The sequence below is a fragment of the Thamnophis sirtalis genome, unplaced genomic scaffold, assembly GCF_051295495.1.
Source record: "Thamnophis sirtalis isolate CommonGarterSnake01/CBP01778 unplaced genomic scaffold, rThaSir2_p1.2 scaffold_11, whole genome shotgun sequence".
NCBI lineage: Eukaryota > Metazoa > Chordata > Lepidosauria > Squamata > Natricidae > Thamnophis > Thamnophis sirtalis.
Genome location: NW_028261391.1, coordinates 18,505,703 through 18,529,796, shown reverse-complemented (window position 1 = coordinate 18,529,796; position 24,094 = coordinate 18,505,703). Strand labels below are relative to the sequence as shown.

General features: G+C 44.1%; 1 protein-coding gene across 1 annotated transcript in view; it reads right to left on the bottom strand.

The window, feature by feature from the left end:
• Positions 1 to 23,410, bottom strand: part of WDR49 (WD repeat domain 49) — a 148,998-nt gene extending 125,588 nt beyond the window's left edge. Inside the window, exons 1-2 of the mRNA XM_087725297.1 lie at positions 23,313 to 23,410; positions 22,787 to 23,066 (exon numbers count right to left, since the gene is read on the bottom strand). Coding sequence (XP_087581423.1) covers positions 22,787 to 22,933 — 147 coding nt within the window. The 5' untranslated portion in view covers positions 22,934 to 23,066; positions 23,313 to 23,410. The remainder of the gene's footprint in view (positions 1 to 22,786; positions 23,067 to 23,312) is intronic.
• Between the last annotated feature and the right edge of the window lie 684 nt (positions 23,411 to 24,094).

The following is a 24,094-nucleotide window of genomic DNA, read 5'->3' as shown; positions in this document are numbered from 1 at the left end:
TTCCTGCACAGACTTGTGAGGAAAGAGAAAAGGCCTTTGGTGAGGACTGGTGCTTCATCCAAGATTTGACAAACCGCAGCAACATCTGTGGGAAGGCAGGACAGGATCAGAATGATCAAAGCAGCCTTGCAACATCACACCTGAGTTCCACCCACCTGAAACCCTGTTGTACATGCCTTAAAATGTCACACACACATACAAAAGTTCTGTTGCTTGCTGTGCGATGCCACAGAGATAATTTGGAAATAGCTAACATCCTTCTAGGGTCCAGGTTCACATACTACATCAATGATAATGCCAGATAACTCTCCAAATCATCTTCTGTGGCCCACAAGAATACTTGGTAGGTATTGAGGTCATTGGTACAACACTACTATACAGCAATATTGTAGCCTCCCACATTTTTCAGCAGGTATCTCCTCAACATCAGAGCGTATATACTTGGCACAACAATGCCTGTTGCAACCCAGCTGTGTTGCCTACTCTCTTACAGGGTGAAAGGTCCTCTGTCAGGTGCAAAAGATCAGGTCCATGTGTAAAGATCCAATTAAACTAATTTATTGCTAATCAGGACCATGCACAAGAACCTTCTCAACTAATGGTCAACACCAATGGTGGGATTCAAAAGTTTTTACTACTGGTTATGTGGGTGTGGCTTGGTGGGTGTCAGCCTCTGCTTTGCTGCTGTTTCGGCTGCCATTGTAACGGGGAGTGGGGGCATGGTATTTGGGAGGGGAATCATGATGTGCTGGAGGAAGATTCTAGACGCTGACCTGACCATCTTACTGCGCATGTGGAGGAAGGGAGTTTCCCGCCAAGGTTAACTGTCCGGCATTCCATCTTGGTGATGTCTTTTGAAGTTATCTCCCATCTGACAGTTGGGTGCATTATAATTGGACTATGGACTGGGGTGCCAAGGGGAAGGGATTGAATTATACATGATATTCTTTGCTTTCGCGCCTAATTAACCAGATTCAGCTTAGCTTTGCTACTGTTCGTTTATAATTAGTAAAAGTACACTTGATTTCAAACAAATAGAGTTGAGTGGTTTCTTTCCTGATTATTAAATGAAGTCGCAGCTCACAGTGGGTGTGGCAGGGGAAGGATACTGTAAAATCTCCATTCCCTCCCCACTCTAGTGGAAGGAGGGGTTTAATTCAGCAGGTTCTGACAGATTCTGGAGAATCAGTAGCAGAAATTTTGAGTAGTTTGAAGAACCGGCAAATACCACCTCTGGCTAGATGCCAGAGTGGGTGGGAATGGAGATTTTGCATTAGAGCCAAGGTGGCGCAGTGGTTAAATGCAGCACTGCAGGCTACTGCTAGATCAGCAGGTCAGCGGTTCAAATCTCACCGGCTCAGGGTTGACTCAGCCTTCCATCCCTCCGAGGTGGGTAAAATGAAGACCCAGATTGTTGGGGGCAATATGCTGACTCTCTGTAAACCGCTTAGAGAGGCCTGAAAGGCCTATGAAGCGGTATATAAGTCTACTGCTATTGCTATTGCTATTGCTATTATCCTTGCCCTGCCTTGCCCACCAAGCCACGCCCATAGAACCAGTAGTAAAAAAAATTGAATTTCACCACTGAGGGAAAGGTTACTGCAAAATCCCGATTTCCTCCTGACCAGCTGTGACTCGGGAGGCAGAGAATAGATGAGGATGGGGCCAGTCAAATGTGGTGTTTACCAGTTCTCCAAATTACTCAAAATTTCCGCTACCAGTTTTCCAGAACTGGTCAGAACCTGCTGAATACCACCTCTGATCAACACCTGATTAGAGTTAGATAAGGGCCAACAGCATTTAAGGGACTTAGTTCTCCTGTAGCTACGTAGAGATTCTAGGCTAATCTCTCTTTTCACTCCACCCCTAGGTTCTGCCATTCCTTCTCCTACATTCTCCTGAAACTAAGACTTTCTGGGCAAAAACAGTAGGTGAAGCGGATGGGAAGGCTTGGCTTGTCCCCAGAAGACAGCCCAGGAGTTGCAGACTAAGACCAGGAAAGAGCAGGGCAAGGGAGAAGTAAAAGAGCAAACAAGTAAGATCCCTCTGCTAAACAGCAGCAGGAAGGTTGAGAGAAAAGTTTGTACGAGGAAAACAAGTATCTGTTCCAGAAGGAGAGAGAAGAAAAAGAAAAAAACACAACTAGGGCACTTTGAATGGAGTGGCCTTGCTAGATTCATCTTGAGGAAAATATCTATTAACCCAATAATAAAACCAAATATCAGTGTTCTGCTTAATGAAAAATTCTGCCGGCTTAATGGCCAAAACCAAATTACTTTGTTTTGCAAGAAGCCTTGTTCTGCAGCAAAGCTTTTGCTTATTAATACATTTATATTTAATAGCATGTAGATTTCGGTACATATTGTACATTCTCTACATTTTCGTCCACGTTTTCAAAGGTTGGAATTCATCCGTGGTGGCCCCCTGACTGATAAGCTCATCCTCATCAGTCATCTTCATGTCATCTTCATCAGTTCATCCTCATGCAATCATCCTCATCAGCCCTTGTGACAATTTAGATTAGAAAGCTCTGGACTAGATCAACCAGCCTGGCAGGCTAAGTTAGCTCAGAACTTTCCCATCTCATTTAAACTGAAGCTGCATTTGCACAGGAGGACTGAATAGGAGAGGAGAGCAAAACCTAAATTTAGCCTTTCAGATCTCGTGACCCATCAAAACCGCGTTCCACAAAAGTGCGGTCGACGAAAGCGTGTATGTGACGTCATCACAGCGCGACGAAAAAGATCAAAAAATTGAAATAAAAATTAAATTACAGTAAGCCGATTCACATAAAGGTAAGGGTTAGGTTTAGGGTTAGGGTTAGGGTTAGGTTAAGGGTTAGGGTTAGGTTTAGAGCGTTAGCGTTACGTTTAGCGTTAGGTTAAGGGTTAGCGTTAGGTTTTTCGTTAGGTTAAGGGTTAGGTTTAGGGTTAGGTTAAGGGTTAGGTTTAGGGTTAGGTTTAGGGTTAGGTTTGGGGGGGTTAGGGTAAGGTTTTCGCTTTATTTTTACATTTTTCGATCTTTTTCGTCGCGCTGTGATGACGTCACATACGCGCTTTCGTCGACTGCGATTTTGTCGTCCGTGGTTTTGTGGTGGAACCTTCAGATCTAACATCTATTAAACCGTTCCATTAGAAAGTTGTGCCAACGAACAAGCAAGTTAAAAAGAAAAAGACTACTTTTTGAGCAAAAGTGTCTCCTGCAAGTAAGTAAGGACAATCTCACATTTATAGCAGCAATAGCAATAGCAGTTAGACTTATATACCGCTTCATAGAGCTTTCAGCCCTCTCTAAGCGGTTTACAGAGTCAGCATATCGCCCCCACAGTCTGGGTCCTCATTTCACCCACCTCGGAAGGATGGAAGGCTGAGTCAACCTTGAGCCGGTGAGATTTGAACCGCTGAACTGCAGATAACAGTCAGCTGAAGTGGCTGCAGTACAGCACTCTAATCACTGTGCCACCTCGGCTCTAATTTATATGGGGAAGGTACAGTGGGGGGTTCCTACCGGTTCAGACCGGTTCGGCTAAGTTGGTAGTAACTCAGCTGGCCACGCCCCCAAACCCAGTGGTGGGATTCAAATAATTTAACAACTGGTTCTCTGCCCTAATGATTATCTGGGTAGGTGGGGCTCTGTGGTCATGTGACCGTCTGGGCATGGATAACTCAATGTCACTCAGGTCGATGGGCATTTCACCTTAGCTGTTACAATGTAATAAGGGTTAACCGGAGAGGCAGTTTCTGTAAGCAGGTCAATAAAGATTAGGCTAGAAACAACACCAGAATGTTTCCTTCCTGCCTTCCTTACAGGATTAGCCCTGTAAAGTGGTGGTGGGGGAGGAGATTTCTTCCAACAATCGGTTCTCTGAACTACTTAGAAAGTTACTAACTGGTTCTCTGAATAGGTACGAACTGGCTGAATCCCACCACTGCCCGAACCAGATCTATCGGAGGTGCTGCAGGCACCGCCATCTTGCTTTTTGCTTCTGCACATGTGCAGAAGCATTTTTTTTTAACCTACTGTGCAGGGACCCAAAGCGCATTCCTGAGTAGAAGAAGCCAGAACCCACCCCTGGTAAAGTTGTTGTGGTGATAAAGATTACCTCCAGAGGTAATACTGGGAGAAGCACCATGGGCCAGTCCTTTGATGTTTCTAGGGTGGCCCCGTGGGCAGATCTAAGCACCTGGATCTGTCCCGGGGACCTTGAGTTTGACACCCCTGTATTATAGCATCCATATACATCTCAAATGGATGCAACCATACATACCCCTGAAGAAAAATGTAGATCTGAGTGGAAGTTTATGGAGGTGAAAAAACAAACCAAAAAAACAACTGTTACTAAGCTTAGTTCCATAATTAATAAATGATAAATGAATTGAGCAGTAGCCCCGGGGGCTCTCTTGCACTGCATGGACTTTAGAAACTGAAAAATGTGATGTTATTCAAAGGCAATTAAAAAAATGGAATCATCCCTTCAATATATAACTAGTATGAAATTCCTAAGGATCACCAAGTGGAGATGTAAATCTCACTGCTGTTTACATACATTTTCAAAACCTCAGAAAGTCACATACTTGTCTTGTGCCAATTTTTTCCCCAGTTTAGTATTCTATTCCATGTTGGACTTAATAGAAATCAGGGACTAAAAACATCTGGCTAGGAATTATCCATTTGATAGAAGGTAACAAATAGCAGAGACTATTGCATAGATGGAAAAAGCTTGAGATGAGACTATATAAAGGACTATATAAAGGCTACCACAGATAATCAGCTGTAAGAGAAAATTGTATCAGAGTCTCTATGCTAGCAAAACATTGTGAAAAGTCCTTTTGCTTTCAAGAATGCTTCATCTTAAAACCTACTTCTCGGTGACTTTTCAGATCAGGTATATATGTTAGATAATATTATTTTGCCATACCATAATCTAAGGGTTTCTCGCAGGGGAGCACCCTGACATCTATTGGATGGAGGATCCTATCTTCCCTATGTTCATTCATCCACTCCTGGAAAAACCAAAGGCCCAATGAACACAAAAGAAAATATATGTTATGAACTAGATGAAGAATTCCTTTTCATGATGAACAGAAAACTTAGTTCAAAGGGTTTTAGAAAGACTCCTAAACGTCATTGCTGGAAGTTAAGGAACAACACTCATAAGCAAAATAAATAAGCAGAACCTGCTGGTTTGTTTTATCTTCTGAACACTTTGTGACTAAGAAGGGAACATTATGAAAGTTATTGGCTGAAATGCAGTCATAGAGAATGAGTAATGAATATCTTTTAGCAGAGAATCTCTTTTCAATAAATTACTGAGCCAAGTCCAAATCAATCTAGCATTTAAAACTGAGCATGACAAAGGAAGTTAATGTAGTATTTCACCATATATTGTGCAATGATCAGCTTCAAAGAACACGATCATAATACCTGGAATTGTAAGAGATATGCAAAGTGCTTCCAAGATACGATTGGCATCCTAAGAATTTTATAAATTCTTGATTGCTGGGGAAGTCCAAGATTAAATAGTTTGGGGAAACTCAGAGACACATTTTTAATTCATTTAAACCAGTAAGAGTTTGGCTTTGGACAGAATGGGCACTGATGATTTGGCCTGTTTTGAGAAACCTAGATGTCAGAGCTGGAAGCCATCTGGTACATTGGGCGTTCAGGCCTGCCACATTTTCTACTGTGGGGAAATGGGAGGGGGGATTATATTGTGCATGGGTAAGATATAGTCAAATAACATTCTTTTCCCAGAGAGTCAAGGACATCTTGTCCTGCAGCTGCAATGAGGTGACTGGGAGGTATCTCCAGTTTTGGACGGTGCCTGATTGGATCATATGATGGACATGTGGGTGCTGGGCAGGGACTTGAATTTTTGTTTGGTGGGAAAGAACCAGATTCAAGTTTTCCCAGATGTGCCAACATGACATCTCTAATAAAATGGAATTTTGAGGAAACTCAAGCATTGGAGTTTTCTTTTGTTGGGGGTGTTATTTGGAACCCTGACAGAAGGTTTTGTGCTATTGGTGGATGATAGGCATGAAGAATGAATGGGGAAAATGAATTTACTCCATCTCAGAATATTAAGTTCATTCAACAAAAAGCTGGATATTAAATTAGAGGTTAAGGTATTAAAAGGATTGTCATTCCTTTCTTTGCTTTGAAAGGCACATTGACAAGGAAAATATTTGACAATATTCTCTTTGAGCAACAGCCAATAGAGACTCATGGATGCTCCTTCAGAAGTTCAACTAATTTCCAGAGATTGCGGTAGGGATAGAAACCCTTGAGAGGTAAACCAAGACAGATTTTAGGTAGTCTATTGGTTTTTGGTCAAGGCTCCTGAATTTGGGTATGGCTAGTCTAAAGAAAAGAAGAACTAGGGGTGTCCCAATAGGGGTGACATGATAGGTGTATTCCAGTATTTGAGAGACTTCCCCAAAGAAGAGGGGGAGTCAATTTATTTTCCAAAGCACCAGAGGGCAGGACAAGAAACAATGGATGGAAACTAATCAAGGAGAGAACAAACTGGAATTAAGGAGAAACTTTCTAACAATGAGAACAATTAGCCAGTGAAACAGCTGGCCTTCAGAAGTTGAAGGTGCTTCATCACTGGAGGTTTTAAGAGGAGACTGGACAGCTACCTGTCTGAAATGGTATAGGGTTTCCTGCTTGAGTAGGGAATTAGACTAGAAGACCTCCAAGTTACTTTCTGGCTCTATTCTGACTCTTTCAAAGACCAGAAACATTTAAGGAAAAGGTTTCCATCACTCTGTGTTGTTCAGTGTCTATGAAATAGCAAGTTGTGCTTGCTAGCGTTATTTGAAAGTGTTCATGGAATCTACCATCTTTAAGCTTTTTGCTGGATAGATACTGTACTGTAGAACCAGGCATTTTTCAAGGCCTCTATGATCCAGCTTAGCTATACGTGAAGAATTCAAGTCTAATTCAGACAATACATGGATTGTGCATTTTCCTGTGTCTGATGCCATTTACTTAACTAGCAGCACTTGGTGCCGTGGATTATGTCAGGGCCTGGGAGAAAAGTGCTATGATTCCCCAGTCCCTTTATCTAAATAATGTTTTAGGCATTTGATTTTTTTAAAAAATTACATTATGCCAGAAAAGCCTCTCAATTTATACCATGACATTTAAAAATTAAATAATAAAGGGGATCACCGAAGAAAGAATGGCTGACTTTAGCAGAGTCTTTTCCAGAGACAGCTCCTGTGTTGGGTAGAGGGTGAGACCCTATCCTACTAATTTTGGGAAGTTAAAGATATTTCAGTGGTTTGGACTGAATTTCCCACTCCCTGAATTTCTTTTATTAAGGTGTACTGGAACACACAGCAGTAAATCAAACCAGCTAAAGGAACATTTGCAATGTGTCCTCCGCCCTGCCTTTGCTGGCAGCTGCTGGAATTAGCAAGTAACCTACTTTTACAGCTACCTACGTCTCAACAGTGGGTGTTCTTCATTCTGCCAATAGGACAGTCTATTATACTCTGAAGTCATAGAATTTGGCTGCCCGAGAGTTCATTCTCAAGAGGACAGCAGTAAAGCTCTTGATGGAATAAACAAATGTAGGTTGTACAAGCCGAAGCTGAGAATGGGGATCGGAAAATAGCTTTTAGCAGAAGAACCCCTAGGAGAAATCTGGGGAAGAGACTATGTCCTTTTTTGTAAGAAAGTGTGGGAAGTTATCATGCAGCCCTCTCCCAGAAAAATGAAATATCCTAGGAATATATAGAAAAGGCAGAATATTTCTCTGGATGTGAAAAGAAAGAAACATGTTTTAAAGGACAGAATAGTTGCCTGTAGCTTCCTGCCCATCCCCACTGTTAATGGGCCATTAAGACAGCCAGGCTAGTCCACTTTACATAATAAAGACTTCACCAGCAGCTACAGGAAAGCATGATAATATTGGCCCTTTACTCAACTGACCACATGGCATCTGAGAACTCATCCATACCTGGATTCAAAACACAGCCTAGAGAGTAACCCCTGCATGGCCCCATAGGAGTCTGACAACCAATCAGAATACATTTCTTACACAGGAACAGGAAACAGAGAGGTGGGACTAAACAGGTTATAAAAAGCCTAGCAAGCCCCTCCTTCAGCCCTTCTCTTCTTCTCCACCAACATTGAAGCATGTGATCACCTTTTCTGTTCAGCGCTCAAGCCATGTGGCCCTGTCCAACAATAAACCATCTTTCCAAGCAGCCTCCATGTCTCCAGAGTTTTTTTCCCTACTTGGAGCCAAACCCAGAAGGACATTTCTTTCATCAAAAGCTTCCATGTTTTCCCTCAAGCTAGTTACATCAAGAAGAGAAGGAGAAAAAGAGAAAGATGCTACTAGGAAAGAGCATAGCAAAAGGACTATTTTCATACTATTATTTTACAGGGAATACTTAGATGTTTTTCTTGTCTTGTACCGGTAATTGTCACGGAAACTAATGCACTCACAAGCCCAATTCCCATCATAACTAGTTGTGATTATGCATCAGAATGAGCTGTTTTCATAACCTGTAGCAAAGCTGTGCATTTAATGGTTTCATGTCAGCAAATCCCCTCAGTCTGCTCATTTCAGCTCTTGCCCCATTGAAAAGTTGACAATCACAGAAATATTCGAAGTGGATCCCCGCAGGGGCTTTTTAACTGAGAATCCTGCAGGCAATCTGAAATTTAAAAAAACCTTACGGATGATTGGAAGTCAGTTGGTGATCAAGGAAACATTTGCTCTCTCTCTCCTTTTCTTTTCTTTTAAAAATAACCGCTCACCTCCAGCTCTCAGTGAAGACTTATGACTTGCAAAGAGAGGAAGAGCCTCTCTTTGCAAGCTGAAAGAAACAACACAACTTGAAAAATGACACTGGCAGAAAAGGGCTGCTCACCTCCTCAGCCTTCTTTGCGAAAGGAAATCATACTCTGCCCCCTAAGAAGCCAGCCACGTTCCTACAGTTTCCTGCCAAACAACACTACAATATAGATGAGAGCTGCCAGCTCCCATTAGCTGAGCAGCTCACACAGGGGAAAGGGCAGGATCTGAAAGAGAAAGCTATTGTAATTGCAGTGACCTCAATTAGACCCAATTTAAACCAGAAGTCTAACCATCTGCAGTAATTAGAGATCAAAAGCTCGGCTTGGCCTGCTGGTGCTGGCCCTTCCATCTCTCTTTCCAAGGGGGTGGTTGAATATGAGAGGTCTTGCCATCATACTCTGTCTGCTCTGTGGATGCAGACAAGGCCAGATCACACACCAGACACTTTCCTTTTCATGCACAATCACTGACCCCCTTGAACTACTTAATAACATTGAAAGGAAAGCAACAGGAGTCTGTAAAAGGAAGAGGCACCTGGCTGAATAGAAGAAGAGATAGGGCTGATATTCCATGGACACTACTGCACACCCGTGGAATTAAAGCAAGTTTATAAAAGAGAATGAACTTCGTCTTGGATTCCGCTAACCTCCCCATTTTAGCCAACTCTTGTGAATGGGATTAACAGATGGAATTGTAGGATGTTAGCACCCACCCCTTCCTCTCCTAGGAAAATGAAATACTTTAGGAAATATTAAAGAGGCGGAATATTCTATTTCCCTGGATGAGAAAAGGAGAAACATGTTTTTAAAGACAAAGCAGCTCCCTGCAGCTTCTTGCCCCCCTTTCCAGAGCCAGTCTATTCTGCATAACAAAGGTAGGATTAGCCCTCTTCTCATCTCACCACATGGCACCTGGGAAGAATACATCAGCCAGCAAGGCTCAAACAAGCTTAGGTCTCAAGACAGCCTACAAAGTTTGCTAAGACACCCCCCCCCCGGGAGTCTGACAACCAAACAGAATACATTTCTTACACAGGAACAGGAAGTTCTAAGGCGGGGCCCAGGGGAGGGTATAAAACTCAGGCACTCACAGAATTTCGCTCTCTTTTTCTTCTTCACCCAACATCTTGAAGCATGTGATCACCTTTTTCCCCAGGACCTTAAACCATGTGGTCCTGTCCACCATTAAAACCATCTTTCCAAGCAGCCTCCATGTTTCCAGTGGCTTTCCCCCCACTTGGAACTGAACCCAGAAGGACATTTCTCCCAACAGAATCTTTCTGGCTATAAGTGGCCAGCCTTCTGGCTGTTTGGCCCTGCCAAATTTGAGCATCTCTAGGAACTTCCTATAACTACAAGAAGAGAACAGGGCCTGAAAAAATGGGGTAGAGGGAGCCTAGCTTTCCAACTTTATTAGTCCATTAGCCCTGAACATAAATATACAAATAGATATTTCTCCTCCTTCCCGCTTCCTGGAAAGTTAAAACAAAAAGAAGATATGGCGTAGCCTCAAATTACATTTAGCTTTTTACATAGAAGTTCATTTCCTTTTTGAACAGGGAATTTGCAGGTCATCGATTAGTAGAATTTTTTCCCTGGCTATGAGCAGACTGGGTCCAATGTATCACATGCATATGTATCCTCATCCATAGAATACTGAGGTTACAACATTTACACAACTTCGTTCAGGGCAATTGTCTTCTATAGACAAAGCTGCTTCTCTCCTGAACTATTCCCAGCTCTTCCTGAAGCCAACTTCAGAAATTCAAGTCTAGATGCAGTGGGTTGCCAATGGGATAGGAATGAGGCCACCCCAAAAGCTGGTTGATTGTTCTTCTGCTTTTGATCCTTCTCATCCATGCAGCAAGTCGAGTCACTTTGGCTGGTTCCCACGTAGATCAGTCTATCCATGTGCCTTATCCTTTTAGGGATTGTTCCCTTCTCAGTTTCTTTGCTTTCCCAGATGTCCGCACATATCTTCACTCCGCATCCACTTCCCAAATTAACCCTTTCGAGGCTTCTATTTCTTCTGTTGTTTCAACAAAGAGGAAACCCCTCCCTTCTTCTGTAGTCCAAGGAAATGTGGTAGGAAGGGAAAAACCACTGAAAGATTTTTAAAGGAGGGTGGGAGAGGGAGGATGAGAAGAGAAGCTTTGCAGTATTATGAGCAAGGAATGGAAAAACAAGGGGGATGTGTTTCATTCAGCCTGGAAGAGGTAAGGGTTGAATAAAACATGAGCTTTGGGTTGTGAGAATAGTTCATTTGACTTTAGGGGCATTATTAGATCATCTGCAAGATATTTTTTTTAAACTGTTGAGAACGTAGTTTCTTGAGCAGCCCAGGGCCAAATAAGCTGCATGAGGCAGCAACCAGCTGCTTGAGTGGAGAAATAGTACCCATCAGGAGCTATCACTGTATCAAAATGAAGTTCCGGAGACCATCTTTGGACAGAAAAGAGTGGTTATCAATCAGAGCAGGACAGCATCGGCCTGGGATGCATTTGCAAGGAGGAGGCTGACAACATCTGTTCCTACACCCAGGAAGCAGTGAGTGACCTTTGCTGGTGAAGGACCAAACAAAGCATAAATTTATTTTTGTTGTTTTTACAGTACAAACAGTTCTCTGGAAAGCCTGTAGGTCAGTAACAAAGAACACAAAACATGTATACAAAATGTTACAGTTGGGTTCGATCCTTGGCAATGCCAGGGGATTAGTAAGGACAAGTGGCTGACCTTGGGCCCTTTTTTTTAAATCTAGGGCTGGTGCAAACCTTCCAAAGACTGAAGGCTTCAGTCGAAGTCCAAATAAAGTGTCTCTTCAAAAATCCTTCATCAAAGGACCATGGCACCTCCCATGACTTTTAAGTGCAGAGCAGTCGCAGGCTTTCATCATGCAAAAGTGGCTTCCATGAACATGCAAAAGTGACTTTCTTTGGAATCAGGTTGGCCAACTGAAGCAGATGACAGGATCTTTATGTTTCACACAGGCAGACTATCTTGGCTTTGTAAAGCATTGTACTGGATGGAGGCAGAGCAAGGAGATCTAAACAGGGAAATGAGGCCATGAGGCCTGGTGGGTGGGCCACAGGGCCTTTATTGTTTTGTTAAGTCCTCTCCTCAAAAATACAGTTCTTGAGATTCAATTTATTCTTAAAATCTAGAAACCTATATGTGCAATGTATTAGCTACAATTTTGAGGACAACTTTATAGTTTAGATCACATTTTCTCCTTTCTAAGAATTTCTCTGAGTGACAATGTTTAATTCACATGATGAACTGAACATATTTCCTTTCCCAAATCAGGTAACTATGAAATACTGCAAATATTAAGATAGGTTTGGTATATAATGCTTTCTGCTTGGAATTTGCTGCAGTTTTGTTTCTACTTAGAATATAAATGAATATAGAATACCCCCTCCTTTTATGCTTCTGCAAACCTTTAGTTTTTAAACCCTATTTTTCTTTTCATTCTGTTTTTCTTTTATGGAAAAATTTGTTCTGCCCTTGCTTAGCCTCTCTATGTTTTACAGAAGTTTTATGCCACCCACTCAAATGACCTTGGGCAGTCTGCATCAGAAATTTAAGTTGCATGATATAATTTACACAATCTGGTCAAGTTGTATGTTTCAGTGAATATGTAAGTGAACAGGAGGTGATGCAGGAGTTCAAAAACAGCGAATATAGCAAGTGCAGACATTTGGACATTTTGTTCTTTATAACATTTCGTTGGGCAGAATCAACAGCATCCAACTTTTTTTCTGGTAGCCAGCTAAGAGTTTTTCCATTCTTGTTTTTTGGATTGTTTTTCTTACTCATATTTCAGTTCAGAGCACCACGTTTCCATCCAGGCTATCCCCTCTCCCATTGACCTTCATCAGGGCAATCTCTGCAGCTCACTCTGTGTTCTAGCATAGCCCATCCCTGCTGTTTCTCACGCTGCCACTGCCATTCTACAGCTGCCCAATCTGTAATGTTAGCCACTGTGATGCGATTTCATTCTCCAACAACCAACAATCCAAATTATTTCCACTTTCTCCTCTTGTCATTTTCTCACTGCCTCTGCTTCTGTATGTGAGCAAAAAAACCACAACTCTGATGCCAAGTTTGATCCAGTCTGTTTCTAAACCTCCTCCTGTTTGTTCCCAGCCTTGATCTCCCCTCCTTTAATCTGTCAAGTCCCTTCAATCCCCCAACAACCCATTCCTTCTTGGTTGTTTTCTTCTCTATTCCATTCTTAATTCACACATAGTTGCCTAACCTAACTTGCCTACTTGCTTCACAAAAAGAAGCGTATCTGAAGGACCATCTATCTAATAGTTTATGCAAACTCTCAAGATTAAGATTCATCCCACCAATTTCGACTTAACTGTGAATCTTAAAAGCATTCCCCCTCTCTCTCTTCATCCAGCAGAGAACCTGGGCTTATAAATAAAACAAACATTAGAGAAAACACACACAGCTCTGCTCCCATCATTTCCATCATTTGCACTTGGCTTGTTCGTGGATCATTACAGAATGATAGCAAAAAAAAAAAGCTGTAAGAATGTTAGTTTTGGACCAGTTTCATTGTGAGATGACTACTCCTTTCTCCATAAACATCTACCACTCTGCAGTAAGCTATAATATTAGCTCCAGGGCACATTTCAGATTTTTATTCCAAATCTTTCCCCTTCTCTGCTTTTTCAGCATTTTAAAATAAATGCAGCCATTTATTTTTATAGGTTCAGTGGTTGAGCTCCGAGTTTCGGTGTGCACTTTGATTACAAATGAGTATCTCCTTTCTCCTTTCATGGTTCTGCCGTGCTCTTCTTCACACTCTTAAAACCTGAGCACTTCCTCAATTAAAATTAACAAATCCAGCCTGCTGCAGAAGATCTAGCCTTCTGGAAATTTATGCAGAGTTTATTCAAGGTGCTAAACGGGGTGGGTGGGGAGGATATGTTTTGCGGTTAAAAATATCATTCAGATTGAATAATTTTATATTGGAATTGTAGATTCTCAATGATATATTGAACCACAATTTGACCAAGTGGGCTTGGTTTGCAGAGCCCACAGAGTCGCAAGCATACAAAACAAAGGTTACCATGATGGACAAAAGGAAGTTACAAGTAGCTGTCTGAGCTAGTTAAACGTGTCATGTGAATACAATCAAGTTACTACATAACTTGCTTGCTTACTGGCTTTGATTTTTCTCTCCCTTTTAATTTTTCTTCATTTTTCCATTTTTGGGTTCTGTTAACACTCAACTTCAGTGAAAAGCATACATAACTAGACATTTTTAATTCTTCCTTCAGATACAGCTTGCATTTTTGGTTTTTGTATTCAATGCTATGGGTTTTTATGTGTGTATTTGGTATTCTTATATTCTCTCTTTTTATCTGTTGTTGTGTACCACCCAAAGTCAATTTGGTGAGATGGGTGGTTATATAAATTTGATCAATCAATCAATCAAATAACCCATGATGTTTTTCTCTGTTTTTGACAAGATATGCAACATTATGTACAGCACATAAACAATGTGAGGTCTAAGACACATGCCAGTTTATGGCAAGCCCAAGTATACATCATTGGTTCATCCTCTAACTGGAAAGGAGTACCGAATTGGTTTATCACAAAAGTAAGGGGCAATTGCAGTACTTAGTGCAATGGAAGGGGTAGCTACTCTCTGAAGCTACTTGAGTCAAGAGCTGTGATGTGAAGGCAGATAGGTTGATCAAACAGTTTCATGACATGTGTGAGGGTTGGAAATTCAGCCCTCTGTTTGATGAGGGGGTTGAATTGTGGTTTTTCCTTGGAGTATACCTTATGATTAAGAGCAATAAACCCGAGGTATATTCTAAGACACATTTTTATTATAAAATAAATAATAAACAAACTTACTGGCTAATAACTACATTCTGGTAATGTTCCTAGCCTACCTTCTCGTGGCAGGCAAAACAGAAACAGAAATAGAAAAGGAGAAGGCAAAAGAGACATGCATAGTAGGCTTACAGGGAAGAATCAGTCTACCGTATGTCTTAGAATATAAGCACAGCTGGCAAAACAAAAAGAAAAACGTGGCAACATGTACCCCCAGAAACTTAAAGGGCCCCCGGGGGAGGGAGAGGAGGTTAGACTAAGGTGACCAGACGTCCCGCTTTTGGCGGGACACACCCGCCTTCCAACGCATTTTCCCGCGTCCCGCCCGCCTTTTTAAAAGGCACGCTTTTTTTGGCGCTCGCAGCTCCCGCCCATCAGCTGCTGGGCTGGCTCATCGTTCTGTTCTATGCTACCTACAAATTTAAGCCAGCCCAGCCTGCCGCTCATTGATTTAATTGGCCTGGACTCCAGCCAATCAGTGAGCTGGCTAGGATGGAAAACTTTAAGCACGCACGAGGGTGCTTAAAATTTTCCATCCCAGCCAGCTCACTGATTGGCTGGAGTCCGCTTAAGCACGCCGCGCAAGTTGTGACTCTCACGAGTCTCCATTTCATTTCGCCTCCGCTGTTTGTTTTTGCTGCACTGCCCTGGTGAGTAACTCCGGTGCCGGTGGGAATCGGGAGGCTTCGCCGCTTCGGGTGGGCGGCGGTGGCCTTTAGCAAGGGAAGGGAAGGCCTTCCCTTGCGAGCTACTCATGAGAGGAACTGGGGGGGGAACCGGGCAACCTGAGAGAGGGGAAGAAGATCGTCCCTCCCCGCAACTCCCCAGATTTTGGAAGCCGGGTGTGTGTGGAAGGCGGGGTTTTTGAGGAAAGCGCTTGGCCATCCCTGTTAGCCGCAGCCCCAGACGGAGGAGTGAAGCCCGAGCTTTCATTGCCGTTCCCGCCAGTCGCAGCGGGGAAGCCGGCATCGGTGACTCCGAGGTGCGCTAACTGAAATGCGGTCTTCCTTTAGTCTCTGCTTGCAGTCTCTGGGATGATCGTTGGCGGGTGGGGGAAGCGAGGGCGTAGCTGAGCCGGGGAGGCAGAGATGAGAAGTGAGGGCTAAAAATGCAAAGCGCGCCGAAGAGAGCAAGCGAAGGATCCCCAAAGCGAAGGACGGGCGGGTAGCGCTTGACCAGCATGTGAGAAGGCAGGCTGGAAGTGGCCGCGGAAGGGAAAAGAGGCGGCCACGTGTATCGGTTCTCCTTGTGGAGGTTCGTAGCAAGGGTCCGCTGGCAGGTAGGTTTGGGCGGGGCGAAGGCCTCAGTCAAGGGAGTGAAAATGGGTGGGGAGGAAATGGAGCCGAGCCCGGGGAAAGCAGGGAGACTAGCCACGAGGAAGCCACGGTGCCTGCCCTCCAGCTCAATGGATACCTGGCCGGTAAACTCATGGTACGGGCGAGGGTTGGCCGGCTGGGGGTGGGGGTGGCTGCTGCCGAGGCCTCCAGCCTTGCAATCCTGGGCGGGAAGGCGAAGGTTAGCTCCGGAGCTGCGGAAGACCGTTGCACCGGGAGGCCTCCGCCCTGGGGATCCCCTGCTCCACCCATTCAGATTAGCCCCAAACCCAAAGGAGCCTGGGCGCAGGGGTGCAGGCCAGGGATGACGGGGTTTGGGCGCTCGGAAAAGGAAGGGGTGATCTCCCCCTCCATTCGTCTGTCCCGCTGCAGAGCTCCTCCCAGGGGAGGGGGAGGCAGCGAGTGCGCTGATCCCCGTTTGCAAGGGAAGCGCCGCTGCCCACCCAAAGCCTCCCAATTCCCACCGCCGGAGTTACTCACTTACGTGAAGCTGCCCGCCCTTCCCTTTTTCTTTAAACGAGCTTCAGTTTCCAAGGGGGGAAAAAAGCTTTATGTGCCACCATTATTGCGTTCCTCATCAATTGAGATCCGCCCACGATCAACTGAGGCACCTGCAAAGCAAAGGCATCACATCGCCACCACCCATGTTCACGAGGCGCCAGGCATCGCAGGGCACAGAGGAACTCAGCAGACAGACGGGAGACCGGGGGGTGGGGGAGGAAGAGATCCCGTCCAGGGTAGGCTCTCCGCTTTTCCCTCTTTTCACCCTGGATGGGATCTCTTCCTTCCCCCCTCCCCCGGTCTCCGTCTCTCTGCTGGGTTCCTCTGCGCCCCCCAACTGGCAACGATCAATTCCAGACCCTCTAACTGGTAAATAGACCTGAGGCCATAAGTGGAATTGGGGTCCATGGGGTCCGTGCAGGGAGGAGAAGAGAGATTCCTCCCAGCACGAACTCCACTGACTAAAGAGCTTTCACATGGAGGGAGGAATCTCCTGTCCCCCCAGCTCCCTTTCGCCCGCAGCAGAGATCAGGCGGGCCAGAGGAAGCACTTTATTCAGTGGATGCATGCAGGGAGGAGGGGATATATTCGTTCCTGCGCATAGTCCACTGATTAAGGTACTTGCTTTTGCTCGCCCGAGCTCTGATGCCGGCAAAAGAAAAGTCCTTTCCTTCACCTGAATCCCGCCCGAGCTCTGATGCAGGCACCATGGGGTCCGTGCAGGAAGGAGAAGAGAGATTCCTCCCAGCACACACTCCACTGACTAAAGGGCTTTCACGTGGAGAAAGAATAAACTGACAGTTGGTCGGAGGGAAGGTGGGGGTGGGGGTGGAGGCTGAGTGTCCAAGGAAGCCAACCCAGACAGGCATCGCAGGGCGCAGAGGAATCCAGCAGACAGACGGGAGACCGGGGGGGGGGGAGAGGGAGGAAAAGATCCCATCCAGGGTAGGCTCTCCGCTTTTCCCTCTTTTCACCCTGGACGGGATCTCTTCCCTCCCCAAGTCTCCCCTCTGTCTGCTGGCTTCCTCTACGCCCCCCAACTGGCAACGATCAATTCCAGACCCTCTAACTGGTAAATAGACCTGAGGCCATAAGTGGAATTGGGGTCCGTGCAGGGAGGAGAAGAAAGATTCCTCCCAGCACGAACTCCACTGACTAAAGAGCTTTCACATGGAGGGAGGAATCTCCTGTCCCCCCAGCTCCCTTTCGCCCGCAGCAGAGATCAGGCGGGCCAGAGGAAGCACTTTATTCAGTGGATGCATGCAGGGAGGAGGGGATATATTCGTTCCTGCGCATAGTCCACTGATTAAGGTACTTGCTTTTGCTCGCCCGAGCTCTGATGCCGGCAAAAGAAAAGTCCTTTCCTTCACCTGAATCCCGCCCGAGCTCTGATGCAGGCACCGTGGGGTCCGTGCAGGGAGGAGAAGAGAGATTCCTCCCAGCACACACTCCACTGACTAAAGGGCTTTCACGTGCAGAAAGAATAAACTGACAGTTGGTCGGAGGGAAGGTGGGGGTGGGATGGCAGCTGAGTGTCCAAGGAAGCCAACCCAGACAGGCATCGCAGGGCGCAGAGGAATCCAGCAGACAGACGGGAGACCGGGGGGGGGAGGGGAGAGGGAGGAAAAGATCCCATCCAGGGTAGGCTCTCCGCTTTTCCCTCTTTTCACCCTGGACGGGATCTCTTCCTTCCCCCCTCCCCAAGTCTCCCCTCTGTCTGCTGGCTTCCTCTGTGCCCTGCAATGCCCGGCGCCTCGTGAACATGGGTAGCGGCGATGTGATGCCTTTGCATCCGTATTGAGGTTGGCATGTTTCCGGTGGTGCTCTGGGAGGAGGGGGAATGATGGAGGGGAGGACGGCGGCGCGGCGGCCCGTGCCTAGAGCGGAGCCAAAAGAGGTCCGTGACGGTGGCTCGGAGCAGAACGGGAAGAAAAGGCGCTGCAGGCCTGGGGAGTGGGGGAGCGGGAGGAGCGCTGGTGGTTTGTTTTTGGGGTGGGGGGGCGTGACGGGGAAGGGGGTGACTGCGCGGAGAGGCTCAGAGGCAGACCGCGCAAGCTTCCTTTCCCAGCGCACGCCCCTCTCAGCACCGTCCCCATCGACTGCCAGGCGTATCCGCCTCTGAGCCTCTCCGTTTTGTTCCGAGAACGGGCTGCTTGGTGAGAGGAAAGGGAGCTCCCTGGGAAGCGAGAGCAGCGAAGAGGTGATGCAGTTGCAGAATTCCCCGACACTCGCTTTTTTTAAAAACCCAGCCTACCTCGTAGGGTTGTTGTTACGGGGCTAGACTAGGAAAGGCAGCCTCTCTCCCGTTTTCGAGAAAAAGTAAGGATGTCCATCTGGTAGAACAACCACCTGTGCAATTTGGTGGCGATCCGCGAACGTTCAAGCCATGTAATGCGTGGGAAGGCATAGAATAAAGTTAGCATACTTGAAGTGAAATAGGCTTTGGTTATGTTTAGGTTGCATTAGCTAAAATGTGCCAATACCGTCCTTGTTGGTAAGAATTGTTGTCATGTTAGAAGAATGACTAAGGCTGACAGCCTAATCTACTCTGTATTAAATAAATAAATGGATGGAAGGAAATGAAAGAATACAGAAAAGGTTGGTGAGGCATTTAGTGGCCTATGGATGAGAATGGTGGCTGTTTAGTAAGAAAATCTGTTTGGAATGTGCATATATATTCATATGTGGCCATAGCAAAATAATAAATAGAAATAAAAAAGCATGAGTGATTTTTACTGTTTTTGATGAAAGTGAGAGGATTAGAGAAGGCTTGGTGCAGCAAGGATCCCACTATCTTACCATTTTATTTTTCTTTATGTACACTGAGAGCATATTCACCAAAGACAAATTCCTTGTGTGTCCAATCACACTTGGCTAATAAACTATTCTATTCTATTTTACTCTACTCTATTCATTTCTATTTCAATTCTAACAAGGAGTTTAGCTTCTCTCTCTTGAAAATGTAAGCTGGCATAAGGCATTATAATGCAAGTCTCAAACAGTTCATTTAGTGACCAAAGTTACAATGGCATTGAAAAAAGTGTCTGATCACCATTTTCACACTTAGCGACCATTTTCACACTTAGCGACCGTTGCAGCATCCTCATGGTCACGTGATCAAAATTTTGATGTTTGCAACAGATTCGTATTTATGATGGTTTCAGTGTCCTGGGGTCATGTTTGACAAAATATAAAATTTTTAATCAAGCCCCCCCCCCCCCCCCCGGTCAATGGTGTCCCTCTTTACCAATCTGAAAATCTGGTCACCTTAGGTTAGACTGAACCTTAAATAACCTCTTTGCAATTTCTTTTCTTTGCAGGAAGTCCTTTTAAATTAAGGGGGGCCGCCTGTCAACCTGAAGCTGACCTGACCAAAGCCATTTTGAGGCTTCTGGAGTTGAGGTATAGGGAGGGGGGAAGTAGAGATAGTTGAGGCTTGTAGCAAAAACAAAATACTTTCTCCTGGGTACCAAGGACATTCCCACAGGTAGTCGGAGTGAGGAAGAGTGAAGTTATCAGGCAATTGGGTGACACTGTGATTAGACCATGTGATTGATTGATTGTGGAAGGGGGAAAACTTTTACTTTTAATTAGGTGAAAGCCACGGGAACATTCAGAGTTGGTTTTTACCAGCCTGTGCCAATATAATATACCAAATAAACCTGCTAATTGATGAATTCACATGCCTCAAAGTTCTGTTTGCTATGGGGTCTATTACTTGGAATCCTGACAACCAGGTTATCAGCTGGATGCTTTTAAGGTTTACAGCTAATTTGAAATTGGTGGGATAAATAGTTCAAAATCATCTTGAGAGGTTGCATAAATGGATAGGAACTAATCGAACACAATCTAAAAGAGACAAGGGCAAAGGAAACATAAATCAAAGCCATAGCTATAGAATGAGGGATATTGCCTTGGTACTAATATATGGTACCACTACTTGAAAAAATATATTTTGACACAGTAATTGATCGCCAACAGTATGATGTGGCTGCAGAGAAGGCACACAGTATGTAATTTTAAGCTGCATCAGCAGAACTATAAATTCTAAACCATAGAAAATAATCATTCCGCTCTATTAGTCTCTCATCAGATCCTACTTGAAATTTGTGTCCAGTCCTGACCACCAAACTTTAAAAAAGAGTGAAACAAATTCAGAGATAGGCAACAAAGATAATTCAAATAACTTCAAAGGATGTCATGCAGAAAAAGGTCAAGACCTATTATTTCTTATTCAAGAGTTCAGGATATAAAATAATGGATTTAAGATTCCCCCCCCACCTTCCTTTCAACTTTGTTTGATTCTCAGAGACTGTCTGATCAAGTCCCTGCAGTTTCCTAGGCAATAATTTTTCAAGAGTGGTTTGTCATTACTCCTTCTTAGGGCTGAGAGAAAGCGACTGGCCCAAGGTCACCCAACTGGCTTCCATCTCTAAAATGGGACTAGAACTCATGATCCCCTTGTTTCTAAGACAATTCCAAAGAATTGTTTTAAAAAGAAGAGAAAATCCTGCATAATAGTAATAACTGTTTGATAGTAGAATCAATTAACTCAGAGAGGTGGAAGGTTATCTTCAGTAGATGTGATCAGGTGGAGATAGCCGTCTGTTCTGATCCCTTCCTCTGTCCAGTAACGAAAGCTGAGACAAGCTTAACTGGAATGTCCTTTAATAGCACGACACCAAAACCTCGGTGGCTGAAAGCCAAGCAAAACAAACAGATAAGGACCTTGGCAGCAACTCAGACAAACTCAGGCAGCAATAAACACAAATAAGGCTTGGCAGCAATCCAGCCTGCCAAGCTCCCAGTACTGTCCTCCAATCCCGCGTTGATGTCTGCAAAAAGGACGGTGTGCACAAGTAGCTTTTTATAGTCTGGAGAGGAGCCTAATGACCACCAGCTGAGTACAATCACCTCCTGTAATTGTGTAATTGTTCCTGACACCTAGTAGCTCTTTGATGGCATGCATCCAGGAACAACTCACTAGTGGTCTCCAGTTCACTCTCCCTTGTCTCCTCCCCACTGGTCCAAGGCTCAGGTGCCTCCTAGTGGCCAACCAGCCTCCCTGCACCCTGCTCGGAGTCGGAACCCTGTCCAGGGTCCTCCACATCCTCCAGAGCCAACTCAGAGGGCCCTTTGCTGTCAGAGTCTGGTGGCAGCTACAACGGCACCTGCTGGGCCACAACAGCTGTCTATCTGAGATGCTTTACTTTGTTTAACATCTAAATTATGCGAAGTATTAAATTGTATTCTGTTTTAGTCAGACCCCCCATCTCAGGTATTATGCCGAGTACCAAGAACCACATAAAAGAATTCAGAGTAATCATCATAGTTCAGAGAACAAAAAAATAATTGGAGGATTAGATACTAGTATAAATTAACTGAAGAGCTGAGCAGTGATCTGAGCTTTGGAGAGAGAGAGAAATGGCTCATAGTGGTGATATCTATTTGAGTACTGATAGATACTCAAATACATGCAAGGATGCCAGATAGAAGGTCAAGACTTATGATCTCTTTTGTGGAATGTAGGTTGGGGAAAAGGGATTGCAAGTGAATGTTAAAAAAACATCCTACCTATAAGAACTGTACAATAGTGAACACAACTACTCATAGATACTGTGGTCTCCATTCATTGCATGGATTCAAGTAAGTTGGACAGTTTCTGTATATAATACTCTGACTGGAGGTCGGATTTGATCTGCCTCCCTGATTTATTGATGGTGGCTTTGACCATAAGACTGGATTTCTGCTTGTGGCAACTAGCACAGTTCAGGAAACCAATTTTTCTTGACATCTAATTAATTACACAGTGTAAGTCCTATATCGCTTTCCTGGAAATGTCACATTTCACTTATTGGGGCACACTTCTGAAAAGTTACGTGCAGGGCGACCATCAACTAAAAAAAATGATACTCATATATTGCAACCCATTTTAATTCAGAGCAGAGTAACTTCTCCTATGTCAATCCCACATGAAAAAAAACAACTTTCCGTAAAGGTCTTTGTCAGAAGTATCAGACCTGCATGTGTAAAATGCAGCAAAATAATCTAGAAAAGAGATCAAAGTTACTTGCACTGAACCGTCTCATTCATGTTATGCTATGCATTTCATCGTTCTATGTTAAACAGACACATGCATTTTCTATCACAGCAGCAGATAAGAGGATCTTGAACTTGAACTTCAGGTTGGACTAGAAGACTTCCAAGATCCCTTCCAGCTCTAGTCTGATTGATTGAACTTTTTAAACAGTCTCACCTGAAAATTTGCTCACCTGAAAAAGTTGCTGCATTTTCATAAAATCATGAATAGTTAACCTGTTTTCAAGGTGTTCCTTTTTGGGGGGAGTTCCACAATCCATAGCTTGTTTTTCAGCACTGGCCTTTGTGGCTTTTGTCATCTTATATGGTTTGTTATTCATGCTAATTAATTTTGTACAAATTAATACTTAGGTGGAATTCCTTGCAGCTTCCAAGCCCTTCTGGAACTGAATTTTATTCACTAAGAATAATTTTGGATAATTCAGTTAAGAAGTCTTGTTTCTAGAAAGTTTTCTTGGAAAAAAACATAAAGAAAATGAGGTTTTAAAAGAGGGGGAAAATTAAAAAATATAATCAGACTTTTCGTTATTACTTCTGACATCAGTTTACATAGGAATACCGTATGTAAACCAGAAAAAAGACATAAAAATGTCTATTGAATTCCATGCCGAACAGAATTAACAAAATTGTAATCATTCAGTTTTGTTGAAAATGTTATAGCACCTGTTCACAAAGAAGAAATTAGTTTTGCTTACTTACCTTGTGATTACCATGTCATTTTTTAAATAAAAAATTCATTATTTCTTCCAAACAGAGTTGATTAGCTTCAGCATTTCATTTGAGTATGTACTTTATTGAAGCCGCAAACATTTGGGAGGCTGTTTGAAATAGCTAGATCCCCTTTTCTTTGAACTTACAAGTGTTTCTTAGCAACAATTGCACAACACAAACTAACCTTCACTGCTCCACAGAAAAGAAAGGGGGGGGGGAATCCTGTTTAGTTGTTCTGAGCAAGGACTTTCAAAGCAAGTCACAACAATGATCAGTGTGTGTTTTTTTTTAAGAAAAAAAAAACTTAAAAGAATTGGCCAGAATGAAGTGTCTGCTTTTTGTATACTTATTAATGTGTGATGCACTTAATAAGAATGTTCACATTAATGCACCTGTTTGCAATACAGTACATCCATAGATCAAGAGTATTGTATTGTATTGTATTGTATTATTTGTATGCCGCCCTTCTCCGGGAGGACTCAGGTCAGCGAACAATTCAAGGGGGAAAAAGGGGAACATAAAAAGACAAAATACAAATAATAAAAGTAGACAACAGTCGCACAACCATACATGTCGAGAGGGGAGGGAACTCATCACCCCAGGCCTGCCGGCAAAGCCAGGTTTTGACGGCTTTTCGGAAGGCCTGGAGAGAGGTGAGGGTCTGAATCCCTGCGGGGAGTTCATTCCAAAGGGCCGGAGCTGCCACAGAGAAGGCCCTCCCCCAGGTAATAGCCAGGTGGCATTGGCTGGTAGATGGCACCCGGAGGAGG